General features: G+C 40.7%; 1 protein-coding gene across 6 annotated transcripts in view; it reads left to right on the top strand.

The window, feature by feature from the left end:
* DGKB (diacylglycerol kinase beta) overlaps positions 1-13,973 on the top strand; it is a 565,198-nt gene that overhangs the window by 195,368 nt on the left and 355,857 nt on the right. For all 6 annotated transcript variants that reach the window (XM_030550690.1, XM_030550689.1, XM_030550688.1 and 3 more), the window contains exons 10-12: positions 626-743; positions 5,670-5,758; positions 5,840-5,956. In XM_030550690.1, coding sequence (XP_030406550.1) covers positions 626-743; positions 5,670-5,758; positions 5,840-5,956 — 324 coding nt within the window. The remainder of the gene's footprint in view (positions 1-625; positions 744-5,669; positions 5,759-5,839; positions 5,957-13,973) is intronic.

The raw sequence follows: 13,973 nt of genomic DNA, 5'->3' as shown, positions 1-13,973 counted from the left end.
GCTACTGCTTCCAGCTGGAGGATTTATTCCTTTGGATCAAGTACTAGGGGCTCATTCTTTTAGTGCTGAAAGTCCAGGATATAAATCCCACTGTAGCCCCAATCGAGACTGGTTCTTTGATAGACAGAATGATGTGGATTCATAGAAAGTAGGGCCAGAAGGGACCATTATGATCATTGTCTGACCTCTTGCTTAACACAGACCATATGATTTCCACAGACAGTATGTTTTACACCCTGAAGGCCCATAAAGCCAATCTGTTGAAATTTTAACAATTCTGTAGCTGTTAAGTTGGAACAATATATATTTTAGACCTAACTCCCATCTAGTTAAATAGTTGCCTTATTACATCTATAAATAGGAATCTGTTGCAGTCTTAACTACTAGTGTCTACCTTTCTTCATGGCTTTGGAAATGCATGGATGTCCATGAGCTTCTGATGAATCTATTATTACATCAGTTTCTGTGTATTTAAAAGGATTATGTTGTGATCTGGTGTGAAGTAATAAATGAAGTAACAGCTTGTCTTTTATGTTCTTGAATCAATCTCCAATTTTTATTGGCACTTATATATTTCACTGTGTATTTCATTAAATGAAATCTGTTTCTTTTATGTCCTGTGCAGAATGTGAAGGATGATGGGCAGCATGTATGGAGACTGAAACACTTTAACAAGCCTGCCTACTGTAATCTTTGCTTGAACATGTTAATAGGAGTAGGCAAGCAGGGTCTCTGCTGTTCCTGTGAGTATATGTATTTCAGTGAGCATTCTCTAGTACTGCTGCTTACTAAGTGTTACATTCATAGTAGATCTCCTAGATCCTCTGTATCCATGCTCCTGCTGCCATATTGATTATTTTTCCTGTATTTTACACTTGCGTGTTTGAACTAGTTTTAAATTCTTCAAACAGTGAGAATTTCAAAACCTCCTTTGAAAGGATATTCTGTATTACAATGACCTCAGTATTAGGGCATTTCCTCTTATATTCTGCGTAAATGTACCTTGGCTTATTTTCTTCCTGTATATCCTGGTTGTGGTGTGACCTTAAATATTTCTTCTCCTTCTCTGGTATTTCTCCCTTTAAATAATTGTAAATAGTTATGTTATTTATATTGTTCCTTAGTCATCAACTTGCCCAGGTACTGTATAGCCATACTTAGTTATTCTAATCTTCCTCATAATTCATTCTACCTATCATATTGGGGCCTGATTTTCAAAGTACCAGTTTCCTGGCACTGGCAATCAATTTACATAGATGCTATGATTTCCTGTACAATCATAAATAGGGTTACCAACTTTCTAATCACGCAAAACTGAACACCCTTGTCCCGCCCCTGGCCCTACATGCTGCCCTGCCGCTTCTCCGAGGCCACACACTCCATTCACTCCATCCCCCCCTCCCTCAGTCGCTCACTTTCCCCCACCCTCACGAACTTTCACCAGGCTGGGGCAGTGGGTTGGAGTGTGGGAGGCAGTGAGGGCTCTTGCTTGGGGTGCAGGCTCTGGCGAGGGGCCAGAAATTAAAAGTTCAAGCTGCAGGAGGGGTCTCTGGGCTGCGGTGGGGGGTTGGAGTATGTGTGCGCTGGCTTGGGGATGGGGATGAGGGGTTTGTGGTGTAGGGAGGGGGTGCATTCTCAGGGTTGGGGCGGGGGGTTGGAGTGAGGGAGGGGATGTGGGCTCCAGATGGGGCGTGTGGGTTCTGGGGTGGGGTCAGGGATGAGGGGTTTGGGTGCAGAAGAGGGCTCAGGGCTGAGACAGGGTCAGGGTGAGGGGTGGGGTACTGGGTGCAGGCTCCAGGAGAGAGTTTGGGTGCAGAAGGGGGCTCAGGGCTGGGACAAGGGGGAGGGGTGCAGTAGGGGTTGCTGGGTGCTTTCAGTCCTTCAGTAGCCAGTATTTTCTCCTTGTGAAGGTACTTACACATTGTAATCAAGTCACCTCTTAGTATTCTTTTTTGATAAATTAAACAGATTGAGCTACTGTAAAATGTAAAACATGTTCTCCTTCCCTTGAGTTAAAAGTAGCCCATCAAAGGTATATTGATATATTTTTCTGAGCAAGTAGTTGTACTGATGAACTTGAGACTACCAATTGTCAATAAAGGTGGCAGAATCAAACATTTAACTTTTTCAATGGCGAGCACTGTCCCATTTAGGAAATGAATCCTATATATACTGGTTTCCATATCAAATAATCAAATTCATTGGAGTAAAATAGCCCTTTTTATTCCAAACATTTTAAACAAATAGCAATCTAGCAACTCCCTTTCCCAGGGCATGCCTGCTGACTACTCTGCAGTTCCCCTTTCTGCTCTCAACTCCTGGGCTTTATTACAGGCTCCTTCTGTTCTCATCCAGCTGAGCCTCATCTAATTAATACCTGCTCCCTGACTTCTCTTCCAGGTGCAGCCAGGGCAGTTAATTGGTCCAGCTAGCCACCTTAATTCTTCAGGCCTTGTGTGGGGTGGACAGACCATCATAGGGACAAGGAACGTCTGGCCTTTGGGTCTGCCATTGAGGAATAGGAAGGGAGGGGGCATGGTCCTGTCCAAGTCTGGACAGATCACAAGAATTTGGAACATCTACAGACTACGCGATGACTCAATCAGTTTCAGATTGACTGTGTTTTTTCTTCTTGATTTGACTTTTTATGATTACGCACTGTCCAGGGACTACAAGCAGGAAGGTGGACATCTTGTCTCAGAAGGACGAGTACCATTAAGCAGAGGAGGAAGCTCTTACCACCATCCTTAAATGCTCCCACTTTGTCTGTGGGGGCATCAATGTCATCTGACAACCACTATCCTAATTCTGCTCCCAGGTGATCCATTTGTGGCCCTAGTCTGTCCGTCTCTAAGAAATACTGGTGTGTCCTCAGATTCAAGCTTCCACCTGCAACGAGACCTCCTCTATTATAGGGATTGCTTCTTGATTCCTTTCAGGAATTTCTCCACCTTTTCAGCACCGAGCCCTTCACCTCAACAGCCCACCACCTGCAGACAGATGGCCAAACTGAAAGAGTCAAGCACACCTTGGAGCAGTACTGTCACTCTTTTTAGAATTTCCATCAGGATGATTAGCTTCCACTGCTGTGGTTCTCATACAACAATTCAACCTACGCTTCACCTCAACAGACTATATTCTTTGTGAATTCAGGTTTTCATCCCCCGTTTCATCCGGACTTACCAGATGGCTGCGCAGTCTCAGCAGCCGCAGACCCAGGCCTTCACCTTCAATGAATATACAGTACGAAGAATTCAAAGAGCACTTACTTGCGTCTAAAGAATCTCGTATTATACCAGCCAAAAGCAACAAGGCATCTCTCAACTTGCCATAGGGGTTAAAGGTTGGACTCTTGTCCGAAACTTGAGAAGAGACCACCCTTCCACCAAACTCGACCACCAATACTTGGATCCTTTTCAGATCATTGAACAAATAAACCCAGTGCCCTTTAAGCTTCATATCTCAGAATCCATCAAGATTCACTCTTTCATGTTTCCCTCTGCAAGCTGTTTGTTAACAACCCCTCCCATGACTGGGTAGACCCTCCTTCACTCCCAGTAATAGTCCAGGGGCAGAAAGAATATGAAATCCATCAGGTCCTTGATTCCCGATGGGTCAAAGGGAAGCTCCAGTATCTGATAGACTGGAAGGGGCACCGGGCCAGAGGAAAATGTTCACACTCCCGTTCTCTTCTGAGAATTTCACCAAAGATATTCTGACAAGCCAAGGCCAAGGCCCCCTAGCAGGACCCCTCAGGTATGAGCTGGGGGAGGTAATGTCAGGAACTCAGCTGGCTCCAGACACAGTCGCCTGGCAACACAGTGAGCATGTCTGGGCCCAATAAGCTCTCACCAAGTGACTGTGCTCCCTGGTTGAACAGAAGAGCCAGCACATCATTTAAGCCTTGTAGCAACAGTAGCACATCAGCTGCTCAATATGTTCTACTCCTGCAGTTGTCACATCTGCTTCCTGTACCTGTCTTTGTGCCAACCCCTGCCTGTTTGCGTCTCAGCCCTAGCCTCTACCTTCCTCCAAACCCTGACTCTTGGCTCCAATCACTGCCTTGTCTCCTGGCCACAATTCCATTTCTGTTCTGACTCTTGTCTCCTGACCATGATTCCAGTTCCACCTTCCAGCTCTCTTCTGACAACTAGGTCTGGCTCCTGTTCTGACCACCAGGTCAGACTGCCTACATCCCAGCATATGGCAGGTATATTCTGTTCTGTTGTAGATATCAGAAGTATGAAAATAGGACTTTCCATGTCTAGAAAAGAAAACTTCCTTGGAAAAGAAGAGTGCTACTGTTCGTAAACTTCCTTATTTGCATTTACCATGACTGTCTCTTTTTGCTGCTATATTCTTCTCTTTTCTTTACTTGCTATGTTGCTTGACACTGAATTGATCATTTTTCAGTAGTAATCATCACTTTGTAGGGAATTTAAGGGTTCCTTTCAGTTTCTTCAAGTAAGCAAGTGGGAAAGGGCCTGAATCTTTTTCTTACGAAACCACTCCTACACTTCCATATCTTCCTGAAACCCTCCTCCATTCCTTCTACCTAATAAATGACTCCCCTCCCACATATTTTTGAAGCATTGCTATAGATTGCACTTCTTTTTTTTTAAATTGTGTATGGGGAGAAAAACAACAGCTAGAGAACTGCAGGGGGCCCCACCATCTCTCCATGGCACAATCAACAATGTTACTCCCTGCAGTTTGTCTGATTAATGGCTGCACCTCCCACTGGGTCTGTGTAATAGGTGCAAGCAAGGTGTTTAGAAGTGCTTTGTGCTTAATTGCTGTCAAGGCCAAAAGCATGAGACTTATCTGATGCAGGCAGACATTTATCCTTAGCTTTAAATAGTTGAATCTATTCAATGCTGTCATTATAAGCACTAGCATTATTTCCTCATCAACGCACAGTGATGCACTAAAGTTAACTATTCAGTCATTACAGAAATATGATAATAGAGCTTTATAATTGAAGTCAGGGGAGCTTTGCATCATAAACTGGCACTTTTATATTCCCCCATTATAGTTAGTGTGATCTTTATAGACAAGGTTTGTCAATAAAGACAAGTATGTAAAACTGATGGTAGTGGATTTAGAAAAGGAAGCTTCCCTGTATAGGAGTAGCATAATGGCAAGCAAGAGTTGAACTCTGGATGATTATATGAAATGCATGACAACAATAGCTATCTGGAAATGAACTAATCAACCATTTAAGATTTATAAATCAATAGAGAGAATAACATAAACTCATTGGCTTTTATTTTCATGCTTACCAGCTGCTCTCTTGCCTATAGTTTGTAAAATATAGATTTCTTCCTACTAGCAAATGACACCAAACCATTTGGCAGTCATCAATTTGTCTTTAATATTATTGTCGTTTGGGAATTATTGTGAAAAATTTTAGTGAGGACTGATTTAATTAAGCATTTCCTGCTGTGCCATGATAGAGCATTCTTGGATTTTTCACTTGCATAATATTTCCTGTACTAATTGGCCTTTTGTATTGTATGGAAAAAACAGGCTACTTTGAGTTTTTGTTGTCTGATTGGATTGATTAAGTAGTAGTAGATGTGAAACCGAGTTCTACTAATGTCATTTTTTTTCATAGAAATGTAGTCAGAAACAGCATTAACTCAGTCTTAACATGCTTCTCTTTTCAGTTTGCAAGTACACAGTCCATGAACGCTGTGTCTCAAGAGCACCTGCCTCTTGTATCAAAACATATGTGAAGTCCAAAAAGAACACTGATGTAAGTCTGTAGTAGCATTTACTTTGGCATGTAGCTGTTAAATTTGGCAATCCTACCTACACCTGCACTTTCCTTTCATAGGTAATGCACCACTACTGGGTAGAAGGAAACTGTCCGACAAAATGTGATAAGTGTCACAAAAATATAAAATGTTACCAAGGCCTGACTGGACTTCATTGTGTTTGGTGTCAGATCACAGTGAGTACCTACAATGAAAACATTAGCACTGATAAGGTAGGCTGAAAACACTGCAGCTTCCTTTTACAGACACCTAATGCAAAAAGTCTCTTTCAGTTTTACCATCAGTTATGGTCGGTGTGCACGTAAGATTGACATGTTCAGAATACTTATGAGCGTCTTCCGGTGGCATAGCCTAAACACACTGAAACATATTCTCTTCTCTGTACCAATATGTGAATCTGTTAAACTTAATGAGAGCCGTACACACGTTTCTACAGAAGAATAGACTTCATTATAGTGCTTCCGTCTGTATTTTATAGAAAGATCGTAAATGTTTTTCATTGTGGATAAAAGTAAAAGGCAAGATCACGGTGAAGTTAGGGCAAAATCACATCCTATGTTGCACTATGGAATAGAGGTAATTAATTGCATCTTGGCCCCTGAATAAACAACAGAGCAAAATGTTTTCATAGCACATGAAATTTGTAAAAATAGAGGGCCAGAAAATCCATGCACCAAATCCAGTCTTCCTCTAGCTAATGTGTATTCAGCAGCAACTGTATGAACATTCACGAAACGCTGACTTTGTTGATGGACCGGGCTGTCCTTACTCATAGGCAAAGTATGCAGCTGCGTAGGGCACCAGGAGATTTGGGCCATCAAATTTCCTGGTGCCTCATGCAGCTGTGTGCTGCTCCAGCCCCTGCTCCGCCCCATCCCTTTCTCGCCTCTTCCCGTCCCTGCTCCTCCCCAGCCCCAGCCCCATTCCCCTGAGCTCTGCAGCATGGCCGGGCCTACACTCACTGGCGGTGGGAAGTGCAGTCCCGGCCCCAGCTGCGCCGCCGGTGAGTGCTGAGGGGTAGTTCCTCCCTGCCCCCCAAGCCAGCCCCTACGGCCCCCTGTGAGGGGTAAGGGGGCTGTGTAGGGCCCCAGAATAGCTAGCGACGTCCCTTTTGGTGGGCTCTTTATGGTAGAAGAAGCAAATCCAGCATCTCTACTCCCAGTCATTGTGCTTTCAGGATTTGAATCTAAGCGTGGAAAAAGTCAGTACTCTATTTATGTGTTTGTTTATTTATTTTATTTTAATTCTGAAAGATTAAACATTTGTTCAGTCTTCTAAAGAATTTCATGGGACAATCACTTGTGACTATGTGGGTAATTTAAGATGCACTTTTTTAACATAGGACTAGTACAAACTTTGAAACATCATAGAAGAAAATGGGTCCAAATTATTTTCAATTATATATGTTAGGACTACAGATCTAGCAATATTTCATAGAGGAAAAATATATAGGCCAGATAGCCATCAAGCTTTGTGTAGTTTGGTTTGAGAGTAAAACATCTAAGCCAAATTTTTAAATGTGAGTAACTAACTAAAGTCAGGCAATTATAATCTGCATTTAGGTGCCTAAATAAGAGTGATATGATGTTTTCAGAAGTAATGAACATCTAAAACTCCTACTGAAGTGAAAGGAAGCTGCAAAAGTCCTGTACCTGTGAAAATCATACTCGTATTAATTAGGTACTTAAATATAGACTTGGGGCCAGATTTTAAAAGGTATTTAGGCACTTAGGAGGTTTTTTTCTAAAGCTCCTAGGTGCCTCGGTCCTATTGCAATTAAGAGCCTGCATGCTTTTGAAAATTCCTCAGGTGCCTAGATGCGACTTTAGGTACCTAAGTGTGTTTTAAAATCTGACCCTTGGATCCTTAAATTTACACCTCCAAATTTGAAAATGTTAGTCCTGGGGTTTCCATATCTGTCAACCATGATTCTCTCTATCTGCCAATATTTTAAGGATTTATATGTGGTTTTTTTTTTCTGAAAATAACGTGCTTTGTTTTGAAATTCAGAGTATTCATCTTTTCAATTTACTTCTAGGATTTCAGGTGCAAATTAGAGATGGTCCATTAGTAAAATACCTACTAGTTTTACCAACCTTTATAAATATTTCTGCTTCATTTTTATACCACTTCTCGTATAATATTCATTTCCCTTGTAATTCCAGCTCAGAGCCCTTTTTAACCCTTTCTCCTTCCGTAACTATCACTATAGGTATAGAAACCTGCTGAAACGCCTTAAAGCTACCAACTTAAAACCAAAGCAAAACCGATATATTTGTAACAGACACACAAGTGACTTTTGAATGGTCATATTGAAGATATTAAAACTATCACCACTCTTTGCAATCATATCTTTTCATCTGTTTATATACAGCATTCCTGCTGCTTGTTGATGATATATTTAGTTGCAGTGTGAGCGGTTGTCAGATTCAGAATTGCCTTGTAAAACCTATCTTGCATCCATTTAAAATGTGTGCCTTTTTTTAATAAATGAAGAAACAGAGAAACACAGACAAAAATAATTTGGCATTGTGTAATAATGCTCTTTAACAAGCACTGCATTTTAGCAAGCCAGTGTTGCTGTATGTTTTGTTTTGCAACTCAGTTAGCTACTCTGAATCTCTCTCTTTTGGCCTGATTCTTAGCAGGCAATAGGTTAAAAGGTGTCTTGAATCACCTCTCGTGCTTTTATAGCAAAACATCCATGGAGAAGCAGGAGTTCCTATCCCTATTCCAATAGCTGAGTGATTATTTCAACGTATTTCTGTTTTTTCTTGACCTTTTAAAAGTAATGGGGCCATGGCCCCCTGCCTGAGCCCCTCCCTATGCCACCGTTCTGGCATCCCTGTCCTGGGAAGAAGAATATGGTTGTCTGTCTCTGCATGGATCTCCAGATTTCACTGCAGCCTCTGGGGTTTCTCTGCAGTTAGAGGTCCACATCCCCTCCAAGTGGCAGCAAACTCTTCCCCCAGAGGGGTTGCTAGTTCAGAAATTTCATGACATTCACCTTGAAGTTTTCTAAGCAAGTTTTCCCCTCTTGTGGGTTTCTCTTCAGGATGGAGATACAATATGTCTTTTTGTAATATTGATTGTAATAGGGCTTTTTCCTTTTAGTTTTATTTTTGGAGGTAGCAAGAGTAAAGATGTGTGGATTAATTCCTATAAGATAAGAGCCATTTTAGACATCATTTCTACCTCAAACCAAATCACAAACTTTTCAGAGTTTCAATATGAGTTTGGCTAATGAGACCTCCTTCCCTGGGCTACTGGTTTGCTCTTTGTGACCCTCTTCCTAATTCCCTGTCCAGCTGTGTCCTGTCTTACAGCTGGTCTTCTTTTCAAGGCTTCTTAACAGACCTGCAGACTTTCCTTCCTCTTCCCTAAGGGAAGTCATTCTACTTCAAGCTACTCCACAAATTCTTGTCTTTCACTACAGTTCCTTATTTCCACATCTCCTAGGTATCCAGTTGTGAGATAAGTAATGTAAACTAGCTAGCTTTGTGGACATGGCGCTATTGCTGGAGGAAGGATACAAAAATGTTAATAAAACAATTATTTTTTAATATGATGTGCTTAGTATATTACTTTACTATCTCACTATGTTGTTTTCATTAGCTATAGCATGCACATCTTCAGCTATTCCTTTTACTTCCTATACTTCTGTTCAAAGATCAGCAGAGACTAATAAGATTAAGCTATTTTTTTTTTCAGAGATAAGTTTGCATGGCACTGAGTAGCAGAGTTGCTAATTATCACCAAGTGTGCGAAGATACTTTTATTTGATGTTACATGGCCTAGTGTGCATTAATTATGGTACAAGTAGCCTTACCACTGAGGCAGAGAATTAGCATGACAAATGCTTTAGATTACAGGGCTACCAAAATACCCTCACAATAAGGCTTTAATACTCAGAGTAAATCCAAACTCATTAACTTTTATTTTCCGTTGCTAAGTAACTGCCTTAAAAGGTAACTTTGCAGTATAAATGAATACGAACAAGGCTAATACTGGGTGTCATTCTCTTCAAAATTCAGAAATATTATGTCAATATTATACTGTGCTAGATAACTTCTATCAAAAATGTGTTACTGGTGAAGTGTATATATCACCTACTGAATTGATTATATTGTAAGTTTGATACAGTTAATGCCAACATGGATAAATCATCGAAAGAAAAATGAATCACTCGCTCACTGGAAAAATGATTTATAGGAGCAACTGTTGAACTACATATTTTACATCACCTGCTGAATGAAATATCACCTATTGAGCTAGATGTTGTATGCTACCTATTAAACCACTTAATAAATAAATTAGATATATTTCCTAAAGTTTTAGATGCTTAGTACACCAGGGTACCCTCTCTAAATTAAAATATACATAGCTGGTAGTAAAATGCCTCAATTTGGAATCATGCTCTTATGTGATGTGCACACACTATCTGACAGACTTAATATGCAGTATATTAAATCAATGTAGTGATAATAAACTACACCAAATTCCACACTATAAAATGGTGTTTTTATTGTGATTGTCTGCTGATATTGTAAACCATGAAAATGAAACTTGAGTGGATTGCATCTGTCTCTATAAACAGAGATAACATTATAGCTTTGTATTGTGTTTGGATGCGTATATTTAAAATATGCTGTTTAGGGAAATTTGAATTAAGTTAAATTCTAGGGCACGAATAAGAAACCTAGACTTTTATCTAATTCAAACTATTTTTTCCAACAGTTTATATCACTAATTGTATTTCTTAATATTTTATGTTGGCTTCTACAATCCCCCCCTTTCTTCTTTGAATATAGCAGTAACTCAGTGCTCTTTAGTAAATGACCTTTGGAGTATTCTCTCATTGTTCTGAGAGTGGAACTATTCTAATTGCTCTCAAAAGAATCTCCATGTTAGGAAAAAATGGAGAAGTGAAATCCTAGTGGAGTTTTGCCATTCACTTCAATGGATCCAGGATTTCACTCATGCCCTTCAGAGCTTTGTTTGGGTATATATTACATTGTCACTCTTGGTATCCTCTTGGTATTGGTGTCGTCATTAATCTAATGAAGTAGTAGTGGTATTTCAGAAATGCTCGAAGTCTTCACCCAGAAATGGGATCCTTTGTGCAAAGTACTGTACAAACTATAGTAAGAAACAGTCCCTGGCCTGATGAACTTACAGATCAAGAAGAGATCTTCCATAATAAAGATTGTGACCACTCATAATGCTACAGTGATGCGCTGCCTTCCTCATCCTGCAGCACTGCTATTACTCTGCAGTCTGGATCAAATGCTCGACTTCCACCATTGGAGGGATTTTGAAACGTATGGCTCCTCTTCGCTGTAATACCATAAATTCCAAGGCTCCCAACCAGGAGGAGGCAGTGGCCAGAGGTGGCTATGCAAAGAGGAGGAGGTGTCCACTGATGGCCCTGTGCTCCACCCTCTGTTAGCAGTAAACAAGCTCTCCCCCATCACTCAGCCCTGGGGGCTGTACTTCTCAATTCACCCTTTCCACAACCCATTACCCAGACAACCAGCAGCCACCCCAGGCACCCACCCCCCAACCATTCAGCTACCCCAGTCATATGCAGCACCCATCCAATTGCTCTAGCATCCATCACAGGTATCCTCAGTACTAGCACACCCAGCTGCCCTGGCACTCATCCCAGCCACACCCACTACCCATTCAGTAGTAAGTGGCTGCTGCAATGTCACTCAAGGAGGGAACCTGGAGAAGCAGATAAGTAGAGGTGAAACTGAGGAGTACAAAAGAGAAGAAGGGAATTGGGAGTGATAGAAATGGGATTAAAATTGGGAGAGGAAAACAGAGGAGAATAAGAGGGGGGGAAAGGATTGAAGGAAGGGGCACAGAAATGGGAGAAGCTAAACCATAATTCGTTTCTGTAACAGAAGTCATTCGGAAGTCTCAAAACTTGTCATTTACATAGCAGGGCGTATCCAGTTAGATCTAAAGCAATTTTCCCAGATTACTTTTGTAATTGCTGGCACATCTGACCCATTCTGACACCAGCATTGCCCCTCTGCCATGAGGTGGAAGATCTCTTGGGCCTTGCAGGTTGACTTCTCAGGGGAGATGATCAGTGAAGCAGAATCTGGGTATATTCTAAGAGATGATTACCCCTATAACAACATGTTCCTGAGGATAATAGTCTTTAGAGATGGGCATACTTAGGTATAGAAGGAATTTTAGGTTATTTTTAGAAGATTTTTATGGCTCTTGCTGAGCCCTGTATAGTTAGATCATGTTAAATGAAGTATGAAGGAATTCTAGTGTTAAAAAAATCATGAGTTAGGCCTTCCAAAAGTCATGAGATTAGCCCAAAATTCCTAAGGACTTGTCTACATATACAGCGCTTCAGTGGCACAGCTACAGTAGTGCTTAGTGAAGATGCTCCCTACACTGACGGGAGAGCTTCTCCCATCAGGTAGGTACTCCATCTCCCTGAAAGGTGGAGGAAGTCCTCCCATTGAGATAGTGCTGACTGCACTGAGGGTTAGGTTGATATAACTGCATCAGGGATATGGTTTTTCCACACCACTGAATGATGTAGCTATACCGACGTAAGTCTGTACCATACACCAAGCATAAGGTGTGTGATTGTTTTTTTAAATAAAAATGAACAATATTAGGTTCTTTGTATTGTCTTCTGGTTTCTGAGCCTTTAGGTCACACTTTCTCTATGTTTTCAAACATTTGCCCCCAGTCAGGAGGGCTTGAAACTTACTGATCCACCTCATCATGATGATGATACCACATCATCTATCCAAGATCTTCTTTTTTTTCCATGTATTCATCTGGAAAGGAAAATTGATAGCAGTTCCTGTAAACATGCATTGCCTGCTGAACCTCTTAAAATGTGCCTGTAAAACACATTTTTCTTTTCTTAAGACCTCTTTAGCCTTTGCTAATCATGTCCAATTCTGTTTTGTTGATAACATGGTCACGCCTTCATATTTTCTGAATTATTGCATAACTCCCTATTTCAAAGGATTGTAGTTTATTATTGATTGTTTTAAAGTCCATGTTTCACAGCCACAGTTTAACACAGACCAAAAGTAAGTTTTTAAGAGTGAGAATTAAGTCTTTAGATTTATGTCCATTCTCATACGCTGTTCATTCTTCCAGAATGTCTCTTTCACTCTTGCAGTTCTGGTTCTGATTTGAGTAGCCGATCTTCCACCTGCTGTAATGATACTTGCTATATGGCTATGTCATTTACTGGAATCTTGCATATTTTCCTGGGATTCTTGAATACCATTAATTTTTTTTTGTCTTGTCCATATTCAACTCTAGAGCACTTTCTTTGCATATTCATATATAATTTTCACTAACTTCATCAGACCACCTTCTGAATCAGCCGATAGCACTGTATCATTTCCATAGAGAATTGTAATTCACTCATTTTCCATTCATCTTTATACCTTCTTGTTTCTTCGATTAATTTAATCAAACATTCACTGTAGATGTTGAATAAAGATGGTGACATTATACAACTATGTCTCACTCCTCTCTTGATCACTACAAGATTTTCATTGCCTATTATATTGCCTTCTGATTCCAGTATAATTGTTTTAGTACTTGGAGTTCATACCCACACATCTTAGTATGTTGGACATAGCATAGATGGTAGATTCCATAAATGCTTTTTGGAAGTCAATAAAACACAAGTATTCTGTTTTCCTCATTTCAGTTGATATTTCTGATAAAAGCTTCAGTTCATAATGGTGTTCATCGTTCCCCTTCGATGTTTGAAACCATATTGTTGATCTCTTATTTCCTTATGAATCTGTTCTCACATTTGGTCTTGAACAACTTCCAAAAGTATCTTAGGCTATTTTGTGACTGTACACAGTTACATGTGTGTTGTTTTGCCATAACCTTCCCCCCATCATCGTTCAGTCTGAGGCACTGAAAGAGAGCACTCAGCACGAAAGCTAGCATGCATGACAGGAGTAGGTATATAAATGCCTCTGCTATGGCATGGCCCCATACAGATTTTAAAGTGCTGTGTTGATGGGGGCAAGAGGTGTGTACCAGGTCTTGGGAATCAATAGTCCTCCTGGGCCATTACCACAATGCATTGATCTCTTTTGCTGCCTAACTCTTACCCAAAGGTATAAAGGTCCCCGCCCTCTCAGCGCCCTATGCTGAACTTCTCAGATAGTTCTACCG

Source organism: Gopherus evgoodei, chromosome 2, assembly GCF_007399415.2.
Source record: "Gopherus evgoodei ecotype Sinaloan lineage chromosome 2, rGopEvg1_v1.p, whole genome shotgun sequence".
Classification (NCBI taxonomy): Eukaryota; Metazoa; Chordata; order Testudines; family Testudinidae; genus Gopherus; species Gopherus evgoodei.
The sequence above is the reverse complement of the archived record's forward strand: the minus strand, read 5'-3'. Positions and strand labels throughout refer to the sequence as shown.